General features: G+C 42.9%; 1 protein-coding gene across 1 annotated transcript in view; it reads left to right on the forward strand.

Moving 5' to 3' along the window:
• The window catches only part of DAAM1 (dishevelled associated activator of morphogenesis 1), a 172814-nt gene that overhangs the window by 123772 nt on the left and 27962 nt on the right, over positions 1-21080 (forward strand). The window contains exons 10-17 of the mRNA XM_067554883.1: positions 705-822; positions 1838-1976; positions 2720-2778; positions 4464-4651; positions 5502-5804; positions 6073-6180; positions 13006-13035; positions 14907-15010. Of these exons, the coding sequence (XP_067410984.1) occupies positions 705-822; positions 1838-1976; positions 2720-2778; positions 4464-4651; positions 5502-5804; positions 6073-6180; positions 13006-13035; positions 14907-15010 (1049 nt within the window). The remainder of the gene's footprint in view (positions 1-704; positions 823-1837; positions 1977-2719; positions 2779-4463; positions 4652-5501; positions 5805-6072; positions 6181-13005; positions 13036-14906; positions 15011-21080) is intronic.

The raw sequence follows: 21080 nt of genomic DNA on the forward strand, positions 1-21080 counted from the left end.
GTGTGCTGCCTATTGTTGCAGTTGTTGATGTTTGAAATCAGTATGTTGTTTTGTTTCAATTGGGAAATAGGGGAAGAATGAATTCTGCATTGATGTTGGGCAAGCTACTTATCCCTTCTCTACTTCTTTGTCCTTTTTGTAAAATAGGGATAATACTTGTATCAAAGAGGTTTGCAATCTGCATTGATGTATGTTTGGAAAGTACTCTCAAATGGAAGAGGGTGTCTTAGCAGCTAAGGCAATGGGTTGGGATTCAGGAGATCTGGATTCAGTTCCTAGTGCAACTACGGACTTTTGGTGCAATCTTCAGCAAGTCAGTTAATCTGCTTTGTGCCCCAGTTTCTTCGTCCGTAATACAAATTGGAATGATAATGTTTCCTTACTTAGCATGGGTGTTTTGAGGATACATTTATAAATGTTTGAGGCACTCATATACTTTGATTGACCCATATAAGTACCTAAATGGACTGATCCTACAGTAGGTTATGCTCTTAAAAATTCATATTATTTTATTTATTTATTTATTTATTTTCTATATTAATTATGTCCATGTAGTCTTTCATGCAATTCTCTAGCATTGAGCTGGTTGGATCAAGTTCTGTTTGGCTTATTGGCCTGCTATTGGGAGAGCTGTGAAAATGCTAAATAGCATCGTTGGGTCCGTGTTTTTTTAATTTCACCTGTGAATTCAATTTGTTCCACAGGTTCACATAGACACAAAGAGTGCAACTCAGATGTTTGAGCTGACGAGGAAGAGGCTGACTCACACAGAAGCGTATCCGCACTTTATGTCTATCCTTCATCACTGTCTCCAAATGCCTTGTGAGTAGACAAATCCATTTACAGCCTTTCAGGAGGGCATGAGGAATTGACTTTGCCGCGTGGCTTTGGATTTCAGCCCTGCCGGAAAAACTCTGATTTCTGCTGCAGCTGATGTAGAGCAATTACTGTGTACAATGCATAGTGCAATATGGACGTTTTTAATTTCTTAATCTTTGGTAGCAAACTAAAGTTAGCACGGGGAGAGGCAGGGTGCCGTAGTGGTCAGAGCACTAGATTGGAAATTGGGAGACCTGGCTTCTGGTCTCAGCTCTGCCACTGACCTGTGGTGTGATTTTTGGGCAAGTCATTTTCCCTGTCTTCTCTGTTTAGGCCTTGTCTACACTTGTGGCCATGTGTAGGGGTCCACAGTGAAAGGCAGGCTGCGTCCACACTACGGTGTGTAGCTACATATGGCCTGGAAAGGCTCTGGTAGGAAGGAGGCAGCAGGGAAAGGCTCAGGAAAAGCCCTGGCAGCTCCTTCCTGCCGAACTGCCAGTCTTTTTACGGCAACTGGCAAAGGCTCCAGCAGCCGCCCCCAACCACCACCACCACCAGAGCCTTTCCCCACTGCCGGAGCCTTTCCCTGTGGCAGGGAAAGGTTCCAGCAGCAGGACACCACGCTGCTAAAAGTAGCAGAGTAGTCATCGGAGGCACTGATTGGATGTGTAGAGAGCCATGGAGGGTGGGTACATATCCTATGATTCTGGCATGTATCTACTCACCGAAGCAGTGCCTGACTGGCTACACTGCTATTTATATCTGTGCTAGTGTCTGTACTCACACCAACACAAGTGTGGACCTACCCTTAGATTTGACGCTCTTTGGGTCAGAAACTCTGGGCCTAACATCAGCAATCTGAACTCAGTTGGGGCCTCTAGACAGACAATTAACTTTTTATTTTTTGCAAATGCCGGCTTGTGTGGTTCTGTTTGATGCAGTGGAAAAGCAGCTTCTAAAAACCTTACTTTTTCGTTTCTCTCCCTCCCACTACTGCTTACTTCCTTTCTCTTTCTAGTTAAAAGAAGTGGCAACACTGTCCAGTACTGGCTACTGCTTGATAGGATTGTACAGCAAATAGTCATACAGAACGACAAAGGGCAGGACCCCGACTCCACTCCCTTGGAAAACTTCAATATTAAAAACGTCGTCCGGATGTAAGTGCATGCCCTCCTTTGTGAGCCATATGCTTAAATGACCAGTAACCGTCCTAATGCCGTCTTTTAATGTGGCTGTGATCTGTTAAAGCTATTGAGATAATTCACACACTCCAGGCAGCTTTAACAATCTGCTCTTAGTTTTCCTTTAAACAGCTTAGTATTTAATAACTTGAAAGTGGACTTTGCTTTTCAGCCTCCTGTTCTTGAATATCTGAGGTAAAGTAGGGTGAAACCATTTGTGGAGAATGATATTTAATGTATTCCCTCTTCCCGTTTGTGAATTCTCTATGGTAGACTTTGATGTTTAGAAATTGGTTTGTTTGAACTTGCTCAATGGAATGTGCCTCTGAACCAAGCTCAGCCTGTGGATTGCCCATGAACTATTTCCTATGACTATTCTTTCCAATATTCCTTATTCATAATTTATTTGTATGGTGATTGGCCACCTAAATAGCAGGTCATTTCTGCTTCCCGATTGGGTGACTCCAAAACCCACAGAGCTTTCCAGATGGCTGTGCAAAGACTTGGCAAACAAAAATTTGCCACTGTGACTGTTGATGGAAAGCAAATAGAAGATGTTCTCAACATCAATGAAATCAGTTTGGCATTTGTGTTCAACAAGTATTCGCAAAGGCCATTTTGCAGTCTACACCCTGCTTTACTTCAATCTCATTTATTGCCGCTTGTATTATTTTCTATGTTAGGATTATTTTCTAAACTTACTTTTCTGTTCTTTTTAGGTTAGTTAATGAAAATGAAGTGAAACAGTGGAAAGAGCAAGCAGAAAAAATGAGAAAAGGTGAATGATAGAAAAATACAAACGATTAAGTTTAAATCGAACACGTACATATGTACTTCAAGCGTGTGTGTGTGTGTGCGCGCGCGCGCGCACACGCGCACAGACTAGAGTCTTCACTGATCTTTATCCATAAGAGTTGTGCATCTAATTAGGTTAAAACTATGCTATATCCGTAGCGCCCATGGCTAGAGATGGTCAAAAAATGCCAATTTATTTTTTACAGGAAATTTTGAGGAAGAAAGTCTGTTTCCAGTGAAATTTTATTGGTTTTATGATGAAAAACTGAAACCTAATAGTTTTTCAACTTTTTGTCAGAAAAAGAAATATTTAGACCAAAATGAGAATTTTCTGCAAAAATGTTAGTTTTGGTTGAAAAGCTATTTTTTGTGAGGGGAAATGTTTCAGTGGAAAAAAAAATCTGAGTCTTTTGTTCTAATCAAATGAATTTTAAATATTCTGCTATTTGAGAGCAAGCCTGCTCCTTGTCCGCTTGGTACAGCAACTTAGGCCCCTGACTTGCGTGGCCAGCCATGCTATTTTATTGCACTGAGACCTCAGCTCTCTCAGTCACTGCCTCCCCTTCAGTTATGCACAGTCATTTAACCTTCACTGGAACTTGGGCTACTTCTTGTGAACAGAAGAACTAGCTCCTGCTACATTGTGGGTTAGATGTTTGCAACAGAGTTAATCAAATGGATAACAGTGGGACACCTGGCCCAGCAGGGAGACTTGATTCAGCAAAGCACTTAAGCATGTGCCTACTTCCCACTGACTTGAATGGGTTTAGGTGGCTAAAGTGAAATGCTTTGCTGAATTGGGGTATAAATTAAGGCAGGGCAGCCTACCAGTGGTTCCCAGCCTTTCTGAGTGAAAGCCCCACTAGTTAACACTAGGTAAAACACATGCTGCCCCCACCCACCCACCCACCCACACTCAACCCCTCACCGGCCATAAACACACACAACCCCTATAAACACATATGATGATGATCATAATAATAAATTACTCTTACCTGAGTAGTAAGAAGCTGTGTGTGTGTGTGTGTGTGTGTGTGTGTGTGTGTGTGTGTGTGTGTGTGTGTGGTGAACACTCCTCCCGCCCCCGGGGAATCCCGCCCCCTAGGTTGGGAACCGTTGGCCTAGACTACAGCATCTGTCACAAAAGCCTGAAATATCGGTGGTGGTATACACATCAGTGTTTGAGAGAGCCCTCTCCAAAGCTTCTGTTCTCAGAGATCCTAAGGGTAAAATCCTGGCACTATTGAAATCAATGGGAATCTTGCCATTGACTTCAAGAGACTCAGGATTTCACTCTCTCTCTCTCTCTCTCTCTGTGTGTGTGTGTGTGTGTGTGTGTGTGTGACTTAAAAAAAAAAAAAAAAAAAAAAGGGCATTACTGAACTCCTTGTTGCTGTGTATATTCTGTCCTAAGGTCACACTAAATGCAGCGGCTAGTCTTGTTTGAGAGTGGGTTAATGTCCTTCCTGAGACGTGGGACATAAATGGTCCTAGTTGGTCCTGTTGACTCAACAATCTTTCCTTTTCCTTGTTAATGGGGTTACTTTGTCTCCAGACATCAAGGGTTTGATTCTGGTGCGTGTTTGCGTGCGTGTGTGTAGTTCGTCATCGGGAAGAAAATGGAGTGAAAAGTGTTTTCATGGAATTTTTTGGGGGATGGGGGGCTAGAACACAATGAGCTTCAGCAGAAATTGGAAAAGAAGGAACGAGAGTGCGATGCCAAGACTCAGGAGAAAGAGGAGATGATGCAGACCTTAAATAAGATGAAAGAGAAACTCGAAAAAGAGTCTACAGAGCACAAGCAAGTCAAGCAACAGGTGGCAGATCTCACAGCGCAGCTTCATGAACTGAATCGGGTAAGAGCATGCTGCAGAGCTCCCAGTTAGGGTGAAATTCCAGATTCTCTCTCGCCGCAGTAAACGGAAAAGGCAGATGAAAAAATCTGGATACAAAACTTGGGTGTGGAAAAGGCCCAACTGTGTTTGCAACAAATCCAAGTTGTAGTTGGTCAGGGAAGGGACAGCTTTAAACGAACCATGAATCTAGCCTTATTAGGCTGATGGCGATTGCCGTGTTCCCTGGATGCCTCCCGTGTGGGCTGTGTTAGATGCTCTTTCCTAGAAACCCATTTTGGTTGAACTGCAAGTTAAACAGGATGTGAGTCTCTTCCAGCACCGGCTACTGGCCTGGCTCCTTAGCTGAAGCTGTAGACCCTTTCTTTTAGCTGTGAAAGTCCCCGGTTCAATCCCAGGTATCCATCAAGATGATGGGGGTGCATTGGGAATTCAAACGGGTAGGGGCCTCCGGCACTCAGGACCAGCTGCTAAAGGAAATATGTAATCCCTTGGCCACCCCAACGCTCTGTACCCATCCTCTGAGGATGTGAGCTGGTTCCAACACAGGGCAATGGAGTTGGGCTCCTTTATCTCAAGTTGTAGACTCATGCTTTCCGCTCTGGAGGTCCCCAGGTCAATCTCCAGTGTCTTCCAAGATGGCAGCTGCCCCAAGGCCCTGTCCTGGACCTTTGCCTGGAGGCGCAAGACGTCTTAAACTGGTTTCCTGATACTGTAAGAATGTGTCAGCCCTTGGGGCCGGGGGACGTACACCTTAGCTAACGGGGCCCTCTGTGATCGGCACCTGATCAAGGCTAATGTGCATAAAGGCTTCAAATGATTGACTAACCCCTTTTCTCACTCTCTCTTTCAGAGGGCAATCTGTACTTCCGTTCCAGGAGAGTCCCCGCTGCCACCTGGAGCCCCTGGTGGACCTTTCCCTTCTCAAACTGTGGGAGCCCTTCTTCCCCCTCCTCCACCCCCTCTACCTGGTGGAATCCTCCCTCCACCCCCACCACCTCCCCCTCCTGGTGGCCCGCCCCCTCCGCCTGGCCCCCCTCCCCTCGGGGGGATAACCCCACCTCCTGGTGCACCCCTGGGCTCGGCCCTCATAAAGAAAAACATCCCACAGCCGACAAATGCCCTCAAATCCTTCAACTGGTCGAAGCTGCCTGAGGTAAGCCCTGTGTTCTCGCTCGCTGTTTAACACACCACTCTCTTCTCTATGAAGAGATCGTGGATCAGATAGTTAAATGGTTTTGTTAAAGCGTCTCGCTCCATCACTTGACCTTTGCTCAGTTACCTGGGACGAGTGATGTGAGGCCTGTGCAGCCTACTCATATAACTGAGGGTGCCACATGATACGTAGGCACTAGCAGCGTTAGCAACAGCTGATTTTGCTGTGATAAAGAAACATAGCATCTAACAATGTTGATGTGTTTCAGAACAAGCTGGCAGGCACTGTGTGGACTGACATTGACGACGCAAAAGTGTTTAAAATCCTAGATCTTGAAGATCTTGAAAGAACATTCTCTGCTTACCAGAGACAGCAGGTAATGGTCTGTGCACGCGCTGTCAGATGTGATTTTTGGAATATACATTTTATCATTAGTTCACACTAATGCCATTTTAACTCGTCATATCAGCTCAGTCGGTTTACGCTCCCATACATATGTATACGTGTGTGTTGCATTTAAATGTTGGTTAGCTGCCCTGATACGGATCCATTCACACTCCATATACACCTGACAGCATGCTCGACAAATTAAGCACAGGCACACAATAAAGATGGATTACAAAAGAAATCACTAGGAATGGTGAAAAATAATACACAGATGTGATTACAATTCAGTAATGTTTTTGGATCACTTCTAAGAAAATTCATGTCTGTCTCAAGCCAAAAAGATTTAGTTTTAGCCACATCAACCATGTGTGGATCTCTTTCCCTATATTTTTTTAGCAAGCCCACAGTGAAGTTCGAGTATTAAACAAAAAATGACGGTGCAGACAAGTCTGTTTTAATTTGTTTGTTTTAAGCCCTATGGCCCCAATTCAGAAAAGCACTTCAAGTACATGCATAAGGCTAGACACCTGCTTTCCTGAATTGGGGCCATGGATGGACAAGAGAATGAGATTTTTAACATGGTGTGAGGCTCAACAGAGACTGAGAACTGCCAAAAGAAATGGGATTGCAGGGGACTTCTTAGTGCTAAGAACGGTGAACTTTTTGCCTAGTCAGTTGGCCAGAATGGGTGGTGGTGGTTCTCCTAGTGGAAGGTGCAGAAGGACTTTGCAGGGAACAATGGATTCAACAGATAAACTTGCACCTTCTGTAAGGAACTGAATCTCTTCCTAATGCTAATCCAGGCAGAGATCATTGCCAGATTAGAACAGGTCAGATGTCAAGAGTTCCCTCACAGAAGGAAGAAGGAGGAGAGTCTATTTTGCGAACCAGTCACTAAGAGAGCGATTCTCTCCTTGCTTTTTGAGTTGACTAAAGTGCAGTTGGGTTACGTTATTGAATTTGTAGAACAGCCTGCAAAAGGGTGTATGTCCGAGTGGAAAGTGAGAAAGGGATAAGAAATGGGAGGGAAGCAAGAACTAGAGAGCTAGTGTGCAGATTGCGACTTTGTCCTGCTAGCTGAGAGTCAGTTAATCCACAAGTAGATTAGATACCAGACTATTACAAGGCGGAGGGTTAAAAATAAATGTGTGTCTCAGCTGACAGTACAGCTGGATGAAGTCTCAAATAGGTACAGGGGCAAAGGCAACAGGGCCAATATGTCGGGAATATAAGGAGGGACAAAAGCACCTAATTTGAGCAGCTGTTAAGTCTGTAACCAATGTCAATGGCCTGGCTGGGAAAGCAGCCGATAGTAATGAAAGATAAAGCACAGAGCATGGGCCAAAGATGTTTAAAAGACTCTAAATACCTCTCAGCACCAGAGTGCATAGAGGCTGGGAGACATGAGCAGCAAACCACATTGTCTAGCACTTCTGAACAGCAGTTGCTGCCAAGTCTTTGGCATAGAAATGTACCTTCTGGAATAACATCACAGCAAAACTGCTCAGCCTGAGTAGACGGCTGCTGGTGAGTTTTGCAATGTGTATGGCTCTAGAGAAGAGCTGGAATCAAGCGGCTTTGAGCGAGAGTGAGAGGGTCAGGAATTCATCAAAGCCAAACTTTGGATGAATGAGGAATTTGTCAGAGTTAAAGCAAGAGGCTGGGGAGGGGCTGGCAAAAGACATTTAAATAAACAGTGTCGGGGGGAGGTCAGGAAAGCAGAAAGAAGTGGTGCTCCTTTCCTGAAGGCTTATATCTGTAGCTTGTGACTCTCAGAAGTGCCGGGGTGTCTGAATGATCACCCATGACCTAGCATGGTTCACTCTTTGCATATTCCAATTACATTGTGTTCTCAGCATTGTATTACACACACACTCAGCCCTGCGCACAGAAAACAATGTTGAGAATATTGAATACACGCACATGGCTTAAAATATTTCAAAATACTCAGCAATATTTAGAGGGAGTCTATCAAGATTGTGAAAACACAAATCCCTGTTACTGGTAAAGCACTTTGACCATTACAGGGACAGGGTTATTAAACATTAATATCACCTGTTTGCCATTAGTAGAGCATTGCAGCTGCTTCTGGCAGATCACTCTGCTTGGACAGTGGAACCTACATAGATCAGCTGAACTTTCTGGTCCGCATCCACAGGGCTTTTACATTGGTGTCTCTGATCTCTCAAAGGAATGGTGTGAAGTTGGAGGGGGTGCAAATTTTAAGCCCCATCTCTGACTATATTTCAGGATACGTGATGGTTTTTCTAAAATTGTTTTTGTTACAGAACCCAGATTTTGGAGCTCAGCTATACCACAAAGTTGCTTTCATGCGACAGTGTTGAATAGTAATAGCACATGAGGCATTTTAAAGCACAGCTGGACAGCAGCATCAGTAAGGGCTAGGGCAGGGATGAGTGGTCATATGGCCACAGCAACATGACTGGGAGCCAGGAGATCTCAGTGCTGTTCCAAACAGAACTAAATTGGAGTAGTACAGTCCAGTATATCACTACCAGCAAACCAGGCCACTCAAGGTCAGATCTCTCTCCGACAACTCCTCCCTGTTTACAACCTTCCTCTTCCTCTCCCTGCCAAATTCCCTTCCCTTTCAAATGCCTGGGGGAAAAGATGAACTTTGCAATGTGGCCTGAAAGTCACCAGATCCAGGCTTTTTAAATAGCTCCCTTTGTGCCACCCTGGCACTGTATTTGTTTAAGCCGCATTTCTCTGGCTTTTTTTATTTTTGACCTGCTCTGCAAGGCCTTCTCTCTCTTTCCACCTGGAATCCTGCTCAGCCAGATGGATACACAGTATTCTGCCCCCAAACCATTTAAAATGGCAAACCAGCCAAGCAATAGGCTCTCATGGCATTTTGCTAATGGCATTGTTAAAAGCTGACTTCAGCTACAAGGGTGGACAATACAAGTTCTCGTCCTATGCAAGGACCTGATTCAGGAATACACTAAGCTTGTCCCATTGAAATCAATAGGACATCATTGTTTCCCTATTATTAATTTATTTGTATTGAGATGATACTTGTCAGCCTGAGTCGTGGACAAGGACCCATTGCGTTAGGTGCTGTACAAATGCAGAAGTTGTGTGTGTAATTTTAAGCATGTGCTTAAGTGCTTACCTGAATCGGGGCCTTACGCAGCTGTTTTGTAGGCTCTCGTGCAAATGCCACTACCACATGTAAAGGCCTCTCCCAAGTAACTAGTGCAGACACACCACGGCGATTCCTAGCATTCTTTTTGCACCATTAGGCTCTTTACAGTACCTGGGGGTAGAGTTACTTCAGTGCATTCCACTCGGCTCTGCTTGCCGCTATTCTTCATGGCCATCAAGCTGCGTTCTCCCTATCCTCACTGCCAGCGCTCAGGCATGGCTGACCGAAGGGTGCGCACTAGATTCCACATCTCCAAGTAAAGGCAATTCAGTCATCCCGCCCTGTAAGTGGCCCTGTTGCGCTGATAGGAAAGAGCCATTTGTGTGCTCGGACTCCAGTCCAGCAAAGCACTGAAGTATGTGCTTAACGGTAAGCACATGAGGAGTCTCAATGAAGTTAAGGGGACAGAGCTTTCTTGGGGCTGGCCCAAGGTTGTGGAATGAATTCCCCCAGGAACTAAGGATCATCACAAACCTCCCCATCATCCTCTCCAAATGAAAGGTGCATTTCTTTGACCTTGTGTTCTCTACTATAACATATCACACGCACATGTTGCTATATCTCCCAAAACAAGATACTCCATCGCACGTGCTTTTCCCCCGGGGAGAGGATGAGAGAACAAACACGTGACAGCTGTTTGTGATGTTGCTTAATGCTCTGCGGGAAGGTTCTCAGTTACTCCCAGGAGCTATGGAGCACCATGTGAAGTGTGGAAGAGTGTATATTTCGCCCTTCCCCCACCTGACCATCCTCGTCCCCTTAAGCACCCACCACCACGCACACCGTTACACCCCCACCCACTTAAATTTGCCCTAGTCACCCCTTGTCGTGATGACCTGGAGTGTGGTGTTGCAACACCACTCAGGTCATGGCCTGATTCCCTTCTTTCTTTTCTCCACCCCACCTCTCTGACTGTGGTTACTACCATGATGAGCATTGTATAAGAACCTAGATAGGGTGGAATAGGACAGGTGCTTAAATGCTATGTTGGACCAGCATTGAAGCTAGGAAATAGTTCCCCTTTAAAACAATGAAGTGGAGAAGAGGATCCTTCCCCAGGGCTACCAGTGCAAGAAGGGGTGACCCATGCAAAAGCTTTCAGATAAGGATTAAGGGTTCATGAGGACTAATTGGACAGAGGATTTTTTTAAAGAAAGAAATCAGCTTCTCTTTAACCCTCTTCTTCAGCTTCCTTCCCTCACTAGAAGACAGAGTAAAGGTTGTTTGGGAGCCATCACTCTGCATTTCCAGATCTTAACATGCTTGGATTGACTTAAAATTTCCTGAAAGTGCAAGGGCTTCCTGGTAGATCATTACAACATTCGTATAACTGCTTTTTATCCTTACAGAGCTGTGCTCTCCCTGAACGCTGGGGGGGTGTTAAGTTTGGGAATGTTTTTTTAAAGTGTTTGGATGGGTTGGGCATCTGATGTGCCTGACTCATTGGGGAAATTGCTTAGGCGCAGCTCATTCGTGTGATGATGTTTAGAGCTCTTCCAGAGTTGGTAATACCTTGGGTAATCTGTGGGTAAATGCTGGCTGGGCAAGTCAGAGCCGCGGAGGATCAGTCTGAATTGGCCCATTCAAGTTTTCTAAGAATACCAAAAAAAATAAATAAATAAACCCCGAGCACTAAGGCAGCCTGTATATGTTAGTAATTTGGTGCCAGTCACTTCCCCTTTCCTATGTCTAGACACGCCTGCAGACATGCATTCCAAGGGTCCAGGCTTACAAAGAAGTATACATGTGTCAATGGGACCACTCCCAGTGGTAAAGTTAAGCACATACATAAGTCTTTTTTGGATTGGGACCCGACTCCCCATACCTCTTTGCACCAATGTATCCCCTTCCCTGAGTACCAAGCAGATTTCCTGAGAAATGCACTGAATCTGGGGGCTGGGGGAAATTGACACCCCGCCTCCTCCTCCCTCCCTCCCCCCCCCCCCCACCAAAGCTGAAAGAGAGATTCAGGGCACCGCTTTTGCTGATGCTGTTCAAATACTTAAAAAATGTGAAATCTGCAAAAAGGGGCCACCACCCAGGGAATGAAGAATCTGGAAACTAAGGGCCTGTCTCTAATGGGAGCAAAAACATGCTAGTTCCAAGAGTGTTTCAGGGAGTTAGAGCATCATCGCTCTGCTCCAGCTAGTAACAAATCTAGGTTCTTGGCAGCTCTTTCTTATGAAACTTAGTGTATTTCTGTGTGTGAAAAAGAATTCTGGCACATCAGTGAGCATGCCGTGACAGTGGCGTTCAGGACAGTGTTTTGCTGATCTTCCTTTGTATTTTGGGTGGGGGTTTTTTCTGTTGGATTAAATTTATTTCAAAACACTAGGAAGCTTTTTAAAATTAATTTTAAATCTTTATTGAAGCTAAAATCGGTAGTGTAGAAGGAAAAGGCTTAAAATCCGGATTCATTACTAGGTGTTAGTTTAATTAATGCCCAGAACTGCTGGTGTCATTTATATAACCACTTCACCTCCCGCCCTTCCCATTCATGAGCTAATAAACTGATTGGCAGCCAGCCTGCAAGAACCTACATAAAAAAGGCTTTCTTTAAAATTGCGATAGTGATGGAAATCTGTTTAGGGATTAATGATAACTTGGATCAGCCATCCTGACTGTCCGTTGCTTTCTGTTGTAATGGACAAGAAGGAAATATGGTTGTGTAGTAACTTGATTTGGAGTAATCCTAACACTGAGACGTCTCCTCTTAAGTCATTTGGATTCAGAGGGGTGTGTTCTGCACTTCTGAACGTTACTCCAGATAGCACAGCTGTATGATAGGGTCTTCAGAGCTATGCAAACAGAGTGACCACAACATACAAATAGGGAAAACCCATTTTGGTGGTTTCATGATAAAAGCCCAGCCGCACCAACGTGCAGCCTGGTGGGATATGGTGGTGGTTGCTACAGAAGTCTACCCAAGCCCACGCGATATCTGGGGAAATAAACAATAACAAAATTTAGGCTGGGTATGAGGAAGGTATTTCTCTAGGCCTACCAAGGCTGCCTCACTCCCCTGTAGCTTTTCCCCACTCCCTGTAGGACACTTCCACGGCAAACACATTGCGATGGCAAATGGTAAAAATTGCAAAATTTGGTCTGCAAGGAGAATCTCATTATTTTTCATTACAAAGCACTGACTTTTCCCTGACAGATGCGTTGACATTTCGCTCCTTGCAAATCCCACAAACTCCTTGAAATAGCAATTTTCTCCCACTGTTTGCTTGACGAGCACTGATGCTTTTGCACAGCCCTTGTTGTTTCTTGCATGAAGGTATCGCAGGATTTCAGAAAGGGAATCCCTCCAAACCATCTTCCATGTTTCGCTTGATCACCCTGTTTTAGAGTGCCTTTGCATGATTCATTGATGAAACAGCAGATACCAGTGCTTCCCGTCTGTCACTGATTTGTGTGCTTTTCTCCTTCAGTGCGCTTTTATTTATATTCTTTTACTGCTCAGTGCATTTTATTTGCATTATCTATTGTCAGAATTGGTATGCCCAGGTGCTTCTCTTGCAGCAGATACCTCTGTATCATACGTTCTTCCTGACTGTGCTTTGACTCTTCTTTTGTTTTTGCTGTGACCACTGAATTGCACTTGTTTTTACTGCCTTTTCCATGCTTCTGCTATGGCTGTAGGACTTCTTTGTGAACAATAACTCCAAACAGGTAAGTGAGCTTCTGCTGAAATCTTATATTTTAATTAACGTGATGGTTTTGCTAATGTTCAGCTTGAGCAATTAACGCAGGGTTAGCAAACGTATTTAGAAGTATGATAGTGCTATTTGCAGTACTACTGGATATGACATTTTGATCATTGTAAAGGATTCATTAATATTTTAATTAGAATTTTTAAAAAATAGCCACACAGCAGAGCAATCCAGAATAAGAGGAAAAAAAAAACAAACAAGCAAGCTGTTAGATAACCTGAGAAAGTAAAGCTGTAATACCAAACCTCCATGCTTTCTGACATGTCCTACTCAGACTTGCATTAGGTGCAAGAGTTTGTGATCTAGTGTAAAATTTAAAATGGGTCGTAGGTGCTTTTGAAAAAAAGTGGCTTAGTTTATCCTACGGGCCATTGACGTTCAGTGAAAGTTAGACTCCTTGATGCTTACATCTCTTTTGAAAATGGGACTTCAGTTTCCAAGTCACTAAGGTGCTTTTGAACATTTGTTTTATTTTTAGGGATGAGATTTTTCAAAAGCACTCAAAGTTGTCCCATCGAAGTTCCTGGAAGCAGAGTTTGGCCAACACTGAGTACTTTTGAAAATCCCAGTCCTAAATGGCAAGAAGATCAAGAGGTACTTAGCTATTTTGGGCTGCAGATGTGCATAACAGAAATTCACGTCACTTTAAACCGCGAAAGTGTGAAGGGGTCTGATGTGCAAGTTATTCACCTATTAACATTAATCAACATTATTGCACCAATGTAAATAACATCAGGGGAAACATGACCACTTGTGCAGCTCCATAAAATTCATTAAATGTTTTACTATGTATTTTATACCATTGATAGAATCATAGAAATGTAGGGCTGGAAGGGACCTCGAGAGGTCATCTAGTCCTCCCACGCAGCACTGACACCAAGTAAACCTAGACCACCCCTGACAGGTTTGTTTAACCTGTTCTTAAAACCTTTAGTGGCAGGAATTCCACAACTTCCTTGGGCAACCAGTTAGAAAGGTTTTCCTAATATCTAACATAGATCTCCCTTGTTGCAAATTAAGCTGTTTACCTTTTGTCCTACCTTTAGTGGACATGGAGAACAATTGATCACCATCTTCTTTATAAGAGCCTTTCACATAGTTGAAGACTGTTATCCGATCCCTCTTCAGTCTTTTTTTTCCCCTCCAAACTAACCATGCACAGTTTTTTAACCTTTCCTCATAGGTCAGGTTTACTAACCTCTTATCATTTTTGTTCTGATACACGTGCAACTGCAATTTTGTGTTCTGTAAATCATTTGAGGGAGAGTGTCAAACCACCCAAGGGATTTAGGAGCACAAGTCCCATTGACTTGTGCTCTTAAATCCTTTAGATGTTTTTGGAAGTCTCCCCCTTAAAAGGTAATAAATGTTGCAGATTGTGTTCATTAGCCTATTAGGCTTGATTGTTTAACCTGCTATTGAGTATTATTGCATGAGTGGATGCTGCAGATGTTTAGAGTGGCAGTAGAAGAACTAAAGTGATCTTGAGTCTGTGTGACGGTCCATAACACGATATTTGAGAGGATCTAATGAAGTATCTCAAATTCGTATCCTAGGAAAGGCTTACTTTATTTATTCCTCGGTGTATGTGTATTTGTAGATTCTCAAACATTCCTGTTTGAAAAAATATTTACATTTTTATCTAGTGGCTTTCAAAGCAAGCTCTGGCTTATAAAACGGCTTATTATATTTCAGTTACAGGCCAAGGGTTTAATCCTAAACCTTAGTAACACTCATGATTAATGGAGACCCATTATATATGATACTGGTATGTACTGAGAGTTGCAAATGTCAGTGCTTCTTCATAGTTTCTCTTCATTCCTTTTGTAGAAAGAAGATGCCATCGATGACACACTGAGTTCCAGACATAAAGTCAAGGAGCTTTCAGTAATAGATGGCCGGAGAGCCCAGAACTGCAATATTCTTCTCTCGAGGTATTGTTAATATCTTTTCTCTTCAAGGAAATTGCTTATCAGATGCTGCTTAACCTACCTGTCCTGTTAGATGACCTAGAGACTTTTTTCTAACTGTCTTTCTAAGTTCTGATACATGTGAGCTGTAAAGAATAATGTTCCCTGAACTGGAGATCATGCTGTAATTCTCTCTCGAGGGATTCTAATAACACAAACCCTGGGAATAAAACCAGGGTCATTTCACTGACACCTGAGCCCAGATATGGAATTACACCTTCTATTTATGTATAGATTTGCGGAGGCGAATGCATTTAATAGGATACACGAGAATGCTCCATGTCGGTGCTGGAATGCTATGGGAACCATTGTAGCTCTTTGAAAAGGTTTAATTTTTATATCCTTTCCTGACTTCATTTAAGACTATTTAAGAGACACCCTGCTAAAATCAGAAAAGGGAATAGATTCTAAATGTTCAATTAGGCAGAACACCCACAGGTAACTGGCCTCTGAGAAGCGGTAATTATAATATCTAGGCTTCTGAATGGTAGGTAGTGGTGTTTGGAAAGTGATGTCAAATACTAGTAATGGGCATGACTTTCCATTTTTAGGGCATGAATGATTTTCAGCTTTGAACTATCCTGCTAGGATTAGGAGGCAACGAGAGAAGGGTTGGCAAGAGATATTAAGGAGTAAAGAGAAAATTATAGGGTTATGGGTAATAAACCCCACTGCATTACCAAAAATATTTACATTCATCAAGACTCATTCATCTGAAGAGCTCCGGAGCTATGAGCAAAACCCTCTGGATTTCCCTTGGATGTGATGTCATTGGACTCCCTTGATGAAATTAATCTCTCAGTCTGTTGGGAAGGGGTTACATTGTTGCTTAATTACTATGAGTAATGTAATCTTTAAAACTAAATTCTGCTTACATGCTAAAAGGAGCATTTTAGCAAAGTTAATGGTTTAGACTAACTTTCTGTGAAAAGACAAGCCAGTCTAGTGTGGCTTGTGATTGTGAATGATTAAATAAATGATAAACACTTAAAAAAAAACAACAACAACAAAAAACTCACTCTTTTGTCCCAGTTAGAAAATGTCCCCTCTGGTAAATGAAAATGTTGAATTTACATATAAACTAAGAATCACTTTAAGTGTACCATGTGGGATTTGGGTACATCCAGTTTTTCCATCTTCTCGGTGCCTAAATTCCATGTTTCATAGAAATGTAGGGCTGGAAGGGACCTCGAGAGATCCTCAAGTCCAGCCCCCTGCACTGAGGCAGGACCCAGTAAACCTAAACCATTCCTAATGGGTGTTTGTCCAAACTGTTCTTAAAAACCTCCAATGACGGGGATTCCACAAGCTCCCGTGGAAGCCTGTTCCAGAGCTTAACTATCCTTAGAGTTAGAACACTTTTCCTAATGTCTAACCTAAATCTCCCTTGTTGCAGATTAAGCCCATTAAGACTTGTCCTTCTTTTAGCAGACATGAAGAATAGGTACTCACAGTCCTCAACAAATTTGAAGACTGTTATCAGATCCCCTCTTCAATCTTCTTTTCTCAAAACTAAACATGCCCAGTTTTTTTAACCTTTCCTCATAGGTCAGGTTTTCTAAACCTTTTTTCACTTCTGTTGCTCTCTCTGGCTCTCTCCAGTTTATCCACATCTTTCCTAAAGGGTGGTGCTCAAAACTGGACACAGTACTCCATGTGTGGCCTTACCAGTGCTGAGTAAGGCGGGACAATTACCTCCTGTGTCTTTCATACAACACTCCGGTTAATACGTACCAGAATGATACTCGCTTTTTTCACAGCTGCATCACATTGTTGACTCCTGTTCAATCCGTGATCCATTATAACCCCCAGATCCTTTCAGCAGTACTACCACCTAACCAGTTATTCCCCATTTTGTAGTCGTGCATTTGATTTTTTTTTTCCTTCCTAAATAAAGTACTTTGCACTTGCCTTTATTGAATTTCATCTTGTTTCTTTCAGATCAATTCTCTAGTTTGTCAAGGTTGTTTTAAACGCTAATCCTTACTTCCTTTTGTCTTTCTCTTCCTCCTAATATATTTAAAGAATTATTTGTATTGCCTTTTATGTCCCTTGCTAGGTGTAACTTAGTTTGTGCCTTAGCCTTTCTGATTTTGTCCTTATGGGCCTGTGCTATTCTTTTCTACTCCTCCTTAGCAATTCGTCCATGTTTCTGATTTCTTTAGCATTCTTTTTTGATTTTTCAGGTCACTGAGTTCCTGATAAAGCCATATTGGCTTCTTAGTATTCTTATCTTTCCTTTGCATCATGGTAGCTTTCAGTTGTCCATTTAATATTGTCTCCTTGAGAAACTGCCAGCTCCCCTGAAGTCCTTTTTCCTTTAGATTTTCTTTCTTACCTATCAGTTCTCTGCGTTTGTTAAAGTTTGCTTTTTTGAAGTCCATTGTCCTTATTTCTTTTCTCGCTCCTTTCTGTCAAATCATGAAATTCGTCATTTCATGATCACTTTCACTCAATTTGCCTTCCACCTTCTGATTCTCTACCAATTCCTGCCTATTGGTCAGAATTGGGTCTAAAATGGCTGCCCCATGAATTACTTCCTTCACTTTATGAGACAAAAGATTGTCCCCAATACATTCCAAGAACTTACTGGAAATGTTGTGGTTTGCCGTGTTACTTTTTCAGCGCATGTCTGGGTAGTTAAAGTCCCCTATTACTACCAGGTCTTGTCTTTTGGGTATTCCACCAGGGCCATGGTGGAAGCCTCCAGAATCAAGATCCCTTTCTGGCTGAGGGCCCCACATGTACAGGCAGAGGAAGAGGTAGCAGTGGAGTTGGCAATGTGCCATTTTCCTCCCATTGTGGGATCTTCCTTGTATAGTACCTGCAAGCTATGGAGAGGAAAAAACCCAATTCCTAGCTCTCTGCCTTCCTCTGCTGGTGACCTCCACTAGCTAACTCCCTTAGTCTCCATCCTCCCTCATCTCACCAACCACATGCCTGTAGGTGCAAGTAAATAAAAATAATGCTTCAGAAAAGGGGAGGCTTATTTTCTCTCTAAAATTGTGCAATACCTCTTTAAAAAAATATGCAATACCATTTTTTTAAAAAAAGAGTGTAGTTAATTTTCACTAGTGTGCATTTCTTCTGTGTATCCTAGTTGTCTCACTCTGTCCAAGAGACACGTTAACTCTCAGTACAGCAAGCTGTATGTAAAAGTTTGCATTTTAAATGTCGTCTTTTTTCACCTGGGCCATTTGCTGCCTCAGATCTCCAAAGATTTGCTTTAAAGAAGCGGGGCTGGGGTGAAAGGCAGCTTAACTCAGAATAAGCTTGAAAAGGGGCAGGAAACATTTGAATAAAAAAAGTCTTATCGTTGAGGAAATTTCTCTAAATACTGCATTTTGAAGGAAAATAACATTTAGAAAGATTGGCTTAAATATTCTTACCTCCCTAACAGGATGTGTTAAGTATTAGCTAATATTTGTAAGTCGCTTTGACTGCGGAAAAACAACAAATCTTCTTACTAATAGGGAATTTTTAAATGACACTGTATTATTTTTTGTATTCCCCTTAGTGTAAGAAGTGAAATAAGCCAAAAATAGACACTTGGCAGATCCAAATAGCGCTCATTTGCTAAAATGGGCTTGTTTGATGTCTCCTTAAACCTCAGCCTGCAGTTAAGCAGAGCCTGGACTCTGTGTGCTGGATAATAGTTGCTGTGTAGCAGAGAGGTAATTTGACCTGGTGTGAGCTTTTACTGAGCTTGAAGGACAGGCCTGTCTTTGACTGAGGGCTTGAGTTTGGTGCCTGTTGACAACTTAATGACAGGGAAGACGAACCACTCGCTCATACCGACATTTTCCTTCATATTCTACCCAGAGCATATTTGGAGAGGCTTGTGGGTTTTTACAATGGTAACTTTCAGAGCTGTGGTACCAGCCCTAGGTTTGATCCTGGAAACATTTGCTGCTGTAAGTAGTGAAGTCAGTAGAATTCGTAGTAAGCGCTATGATCAGCAGTAAGGCCCAGGTCCTCAGAGGTATTTAGGTGTCTAACTCCTATTGAAATCAGAGAGTTAAGTGCCTAAATAGGACCTGGGCCCAAGTGTTTGCAGCATCAAGACCCTTGTCAGGTTATTTGTGTAGTGCCATAACACTACTCAATTCTTTACAAGCAGGCAAGAGAGCAGGTCCCGGCTCCTGAAAGCTTCCAGACCGCTTACTCTTAACACAAAATAGATGAGAGAAAGGGCGGCCTTGCAAAGAGGGATGGCCTTGTGGTGACAACACTGTCCCAGTGTTCAGTGCATGGTCCTGAGATTTTGGAGCTCTAGATTCAACTTCCTGCTCTGCCACAGACTACTTAAGTGGTCTTGGGAAAGTCACTTAACCTCTGTGTTCCTCAGTCCCCATCTGTAAAATGGGTATAATGGCACTTCCCTACCTCAGAGGTATTGTGAGGACAAATTCATGCCCTTTGTTCTAGGGTGCATTATGTGAACCTAGAGAGGGTTACTTAGTTGTCTCACAGTGAATGTTGTCTTGAAAAGTCCCAATCCTGCTGTTCCTGTGTCTGTGGAACATTAATGGAAGTTTTATTGGAGTTTCGCATGAGAAAGGGCTGCATGGTCAGCTCTTTATTTAGCCTAGACATTTGTAAGCTAAACAGCCATTGTCTGGTTTGCAGCACGGAAAGATTATGGCTGGCTAGATACTTTCTCTCTCTCTCAATGTTTGCCTGCTTCTCTTGTTTTGGGAAAAATTATTGCTTAGTGAGATCACTGGATTTTCCTCAAACTAGTAATGTAACATGGGAATATTTTTGACATTGCTTTTTTTAGTATAGCTCAAAGCACGCTGATGTCAATGCATTTTGGGCCTCATTCAACAAAACACCACATTGCAGCTTCTGCACTGGTCAGGTTTTTCTAGTGCAGGAGGCGTGTAGTGTGTTTTGTAAGATGCAAATGAATACTTTATTGTGTCTATTACTTAGACTTATGTAGGTGAATGGCGGGTTTTGTTTCTCTTCTGCAGGCCTGTGTCGAGCATGTTTCTTAATTGAATGTGGCTTTTCAAGAGAGCACGCCTCTTCCAGTGCGGAATTTGTTTTTTCCTTTCACACTTATTAGATTGTCCATTCGCCTCTGAAAAGCCGCCCCAAATACCCTGCGTTGGTCAGGCTTGTGAGCTGTCACTTCACATCTCGAAGTTGCAGGGTTTAAATCCCCGTGACAGCAAATACTGTGACCCAGTTCCTCTCAAACAGTTTGTGTTCAACAGCTGCTGCCAGCAATGATAATTACTGTGGTTATAGATAAGCTTATAGCTTTCACTGGCCTCTTTCCCATCAAATTGTTTGAGAAGTTGTTCAGTTCCCGCGCCGGCTGATTTCTCTCTCAAGATGTTAAGGAACATTCTAATTCTAAGACGAGTTACAGTTCTTGGCACTCGCTTTTGGTCACTTCTGAGAAAAGTTTTTAAACTTGACATTTAATGAACAAGCTTTATGAAAGGTTCCTAGTAGGACTCCAGTTCAGATATGGCCCAGGATGGTTGTGATGAAAATTAATTATTGCCTATTGGCTGTACAATGACCTACATGGCATCAGTTAGAGGTCGCTGCCCAGGCTCCCATCTATGAGTGTAAAACTATCTTTGTATAGTCACCTAGAAAATACACCGTTACACTGGCACTCATTGTGACCCTTGTTGGTAGTCTGCACAGGAATACCAGGGGTAAACTGAATTAAAAGATTGATTTCTGTGCTTCCTAGAGGGTGATACCTCACAGATCCAGACTAGGGATCAGGATGGTGGGAAGATGGCAAGGAAAATTGCCATTTTCCTTGCCACTCCTTTAGTTTAAATTCAGTCTTCAGTGATTCTGACACAAGCCAGGCTGACCCAGTAACTTGCCACGCCAGAGGGGCTGGATGTGTTAGAACACGAAACCATGCAGAAGGCCACAGAAATTTGCTGGGTTCTTGTTCCGTCGTCTGGTAGAATGTGATCATTCAGGGAAGCTAATGCATTCGTTTCTGGGAGTGCGATGCAAAGCTTTTTGATGTGACACCAGGCTGTCAGGGGCC

The sequence above is a fragment of the Emydura macquarii genome, unplaced genomic scaffold (genome assembly GCF_026122565.2).
Source record: "Emydura macquarii macquarii isolate MOO-44397 ecotype Brisbane River unplaced genomic scaffold, CSIRO-AGI_Emac_v2 contig_1551, whole genome shotgun sequence".
Taxonomy (NCBI): domain Eukaryota; kingdom Metazoa; phylum Chordata; order Testudines; family Chelidae; genus Emydura; species Emydura macquarii.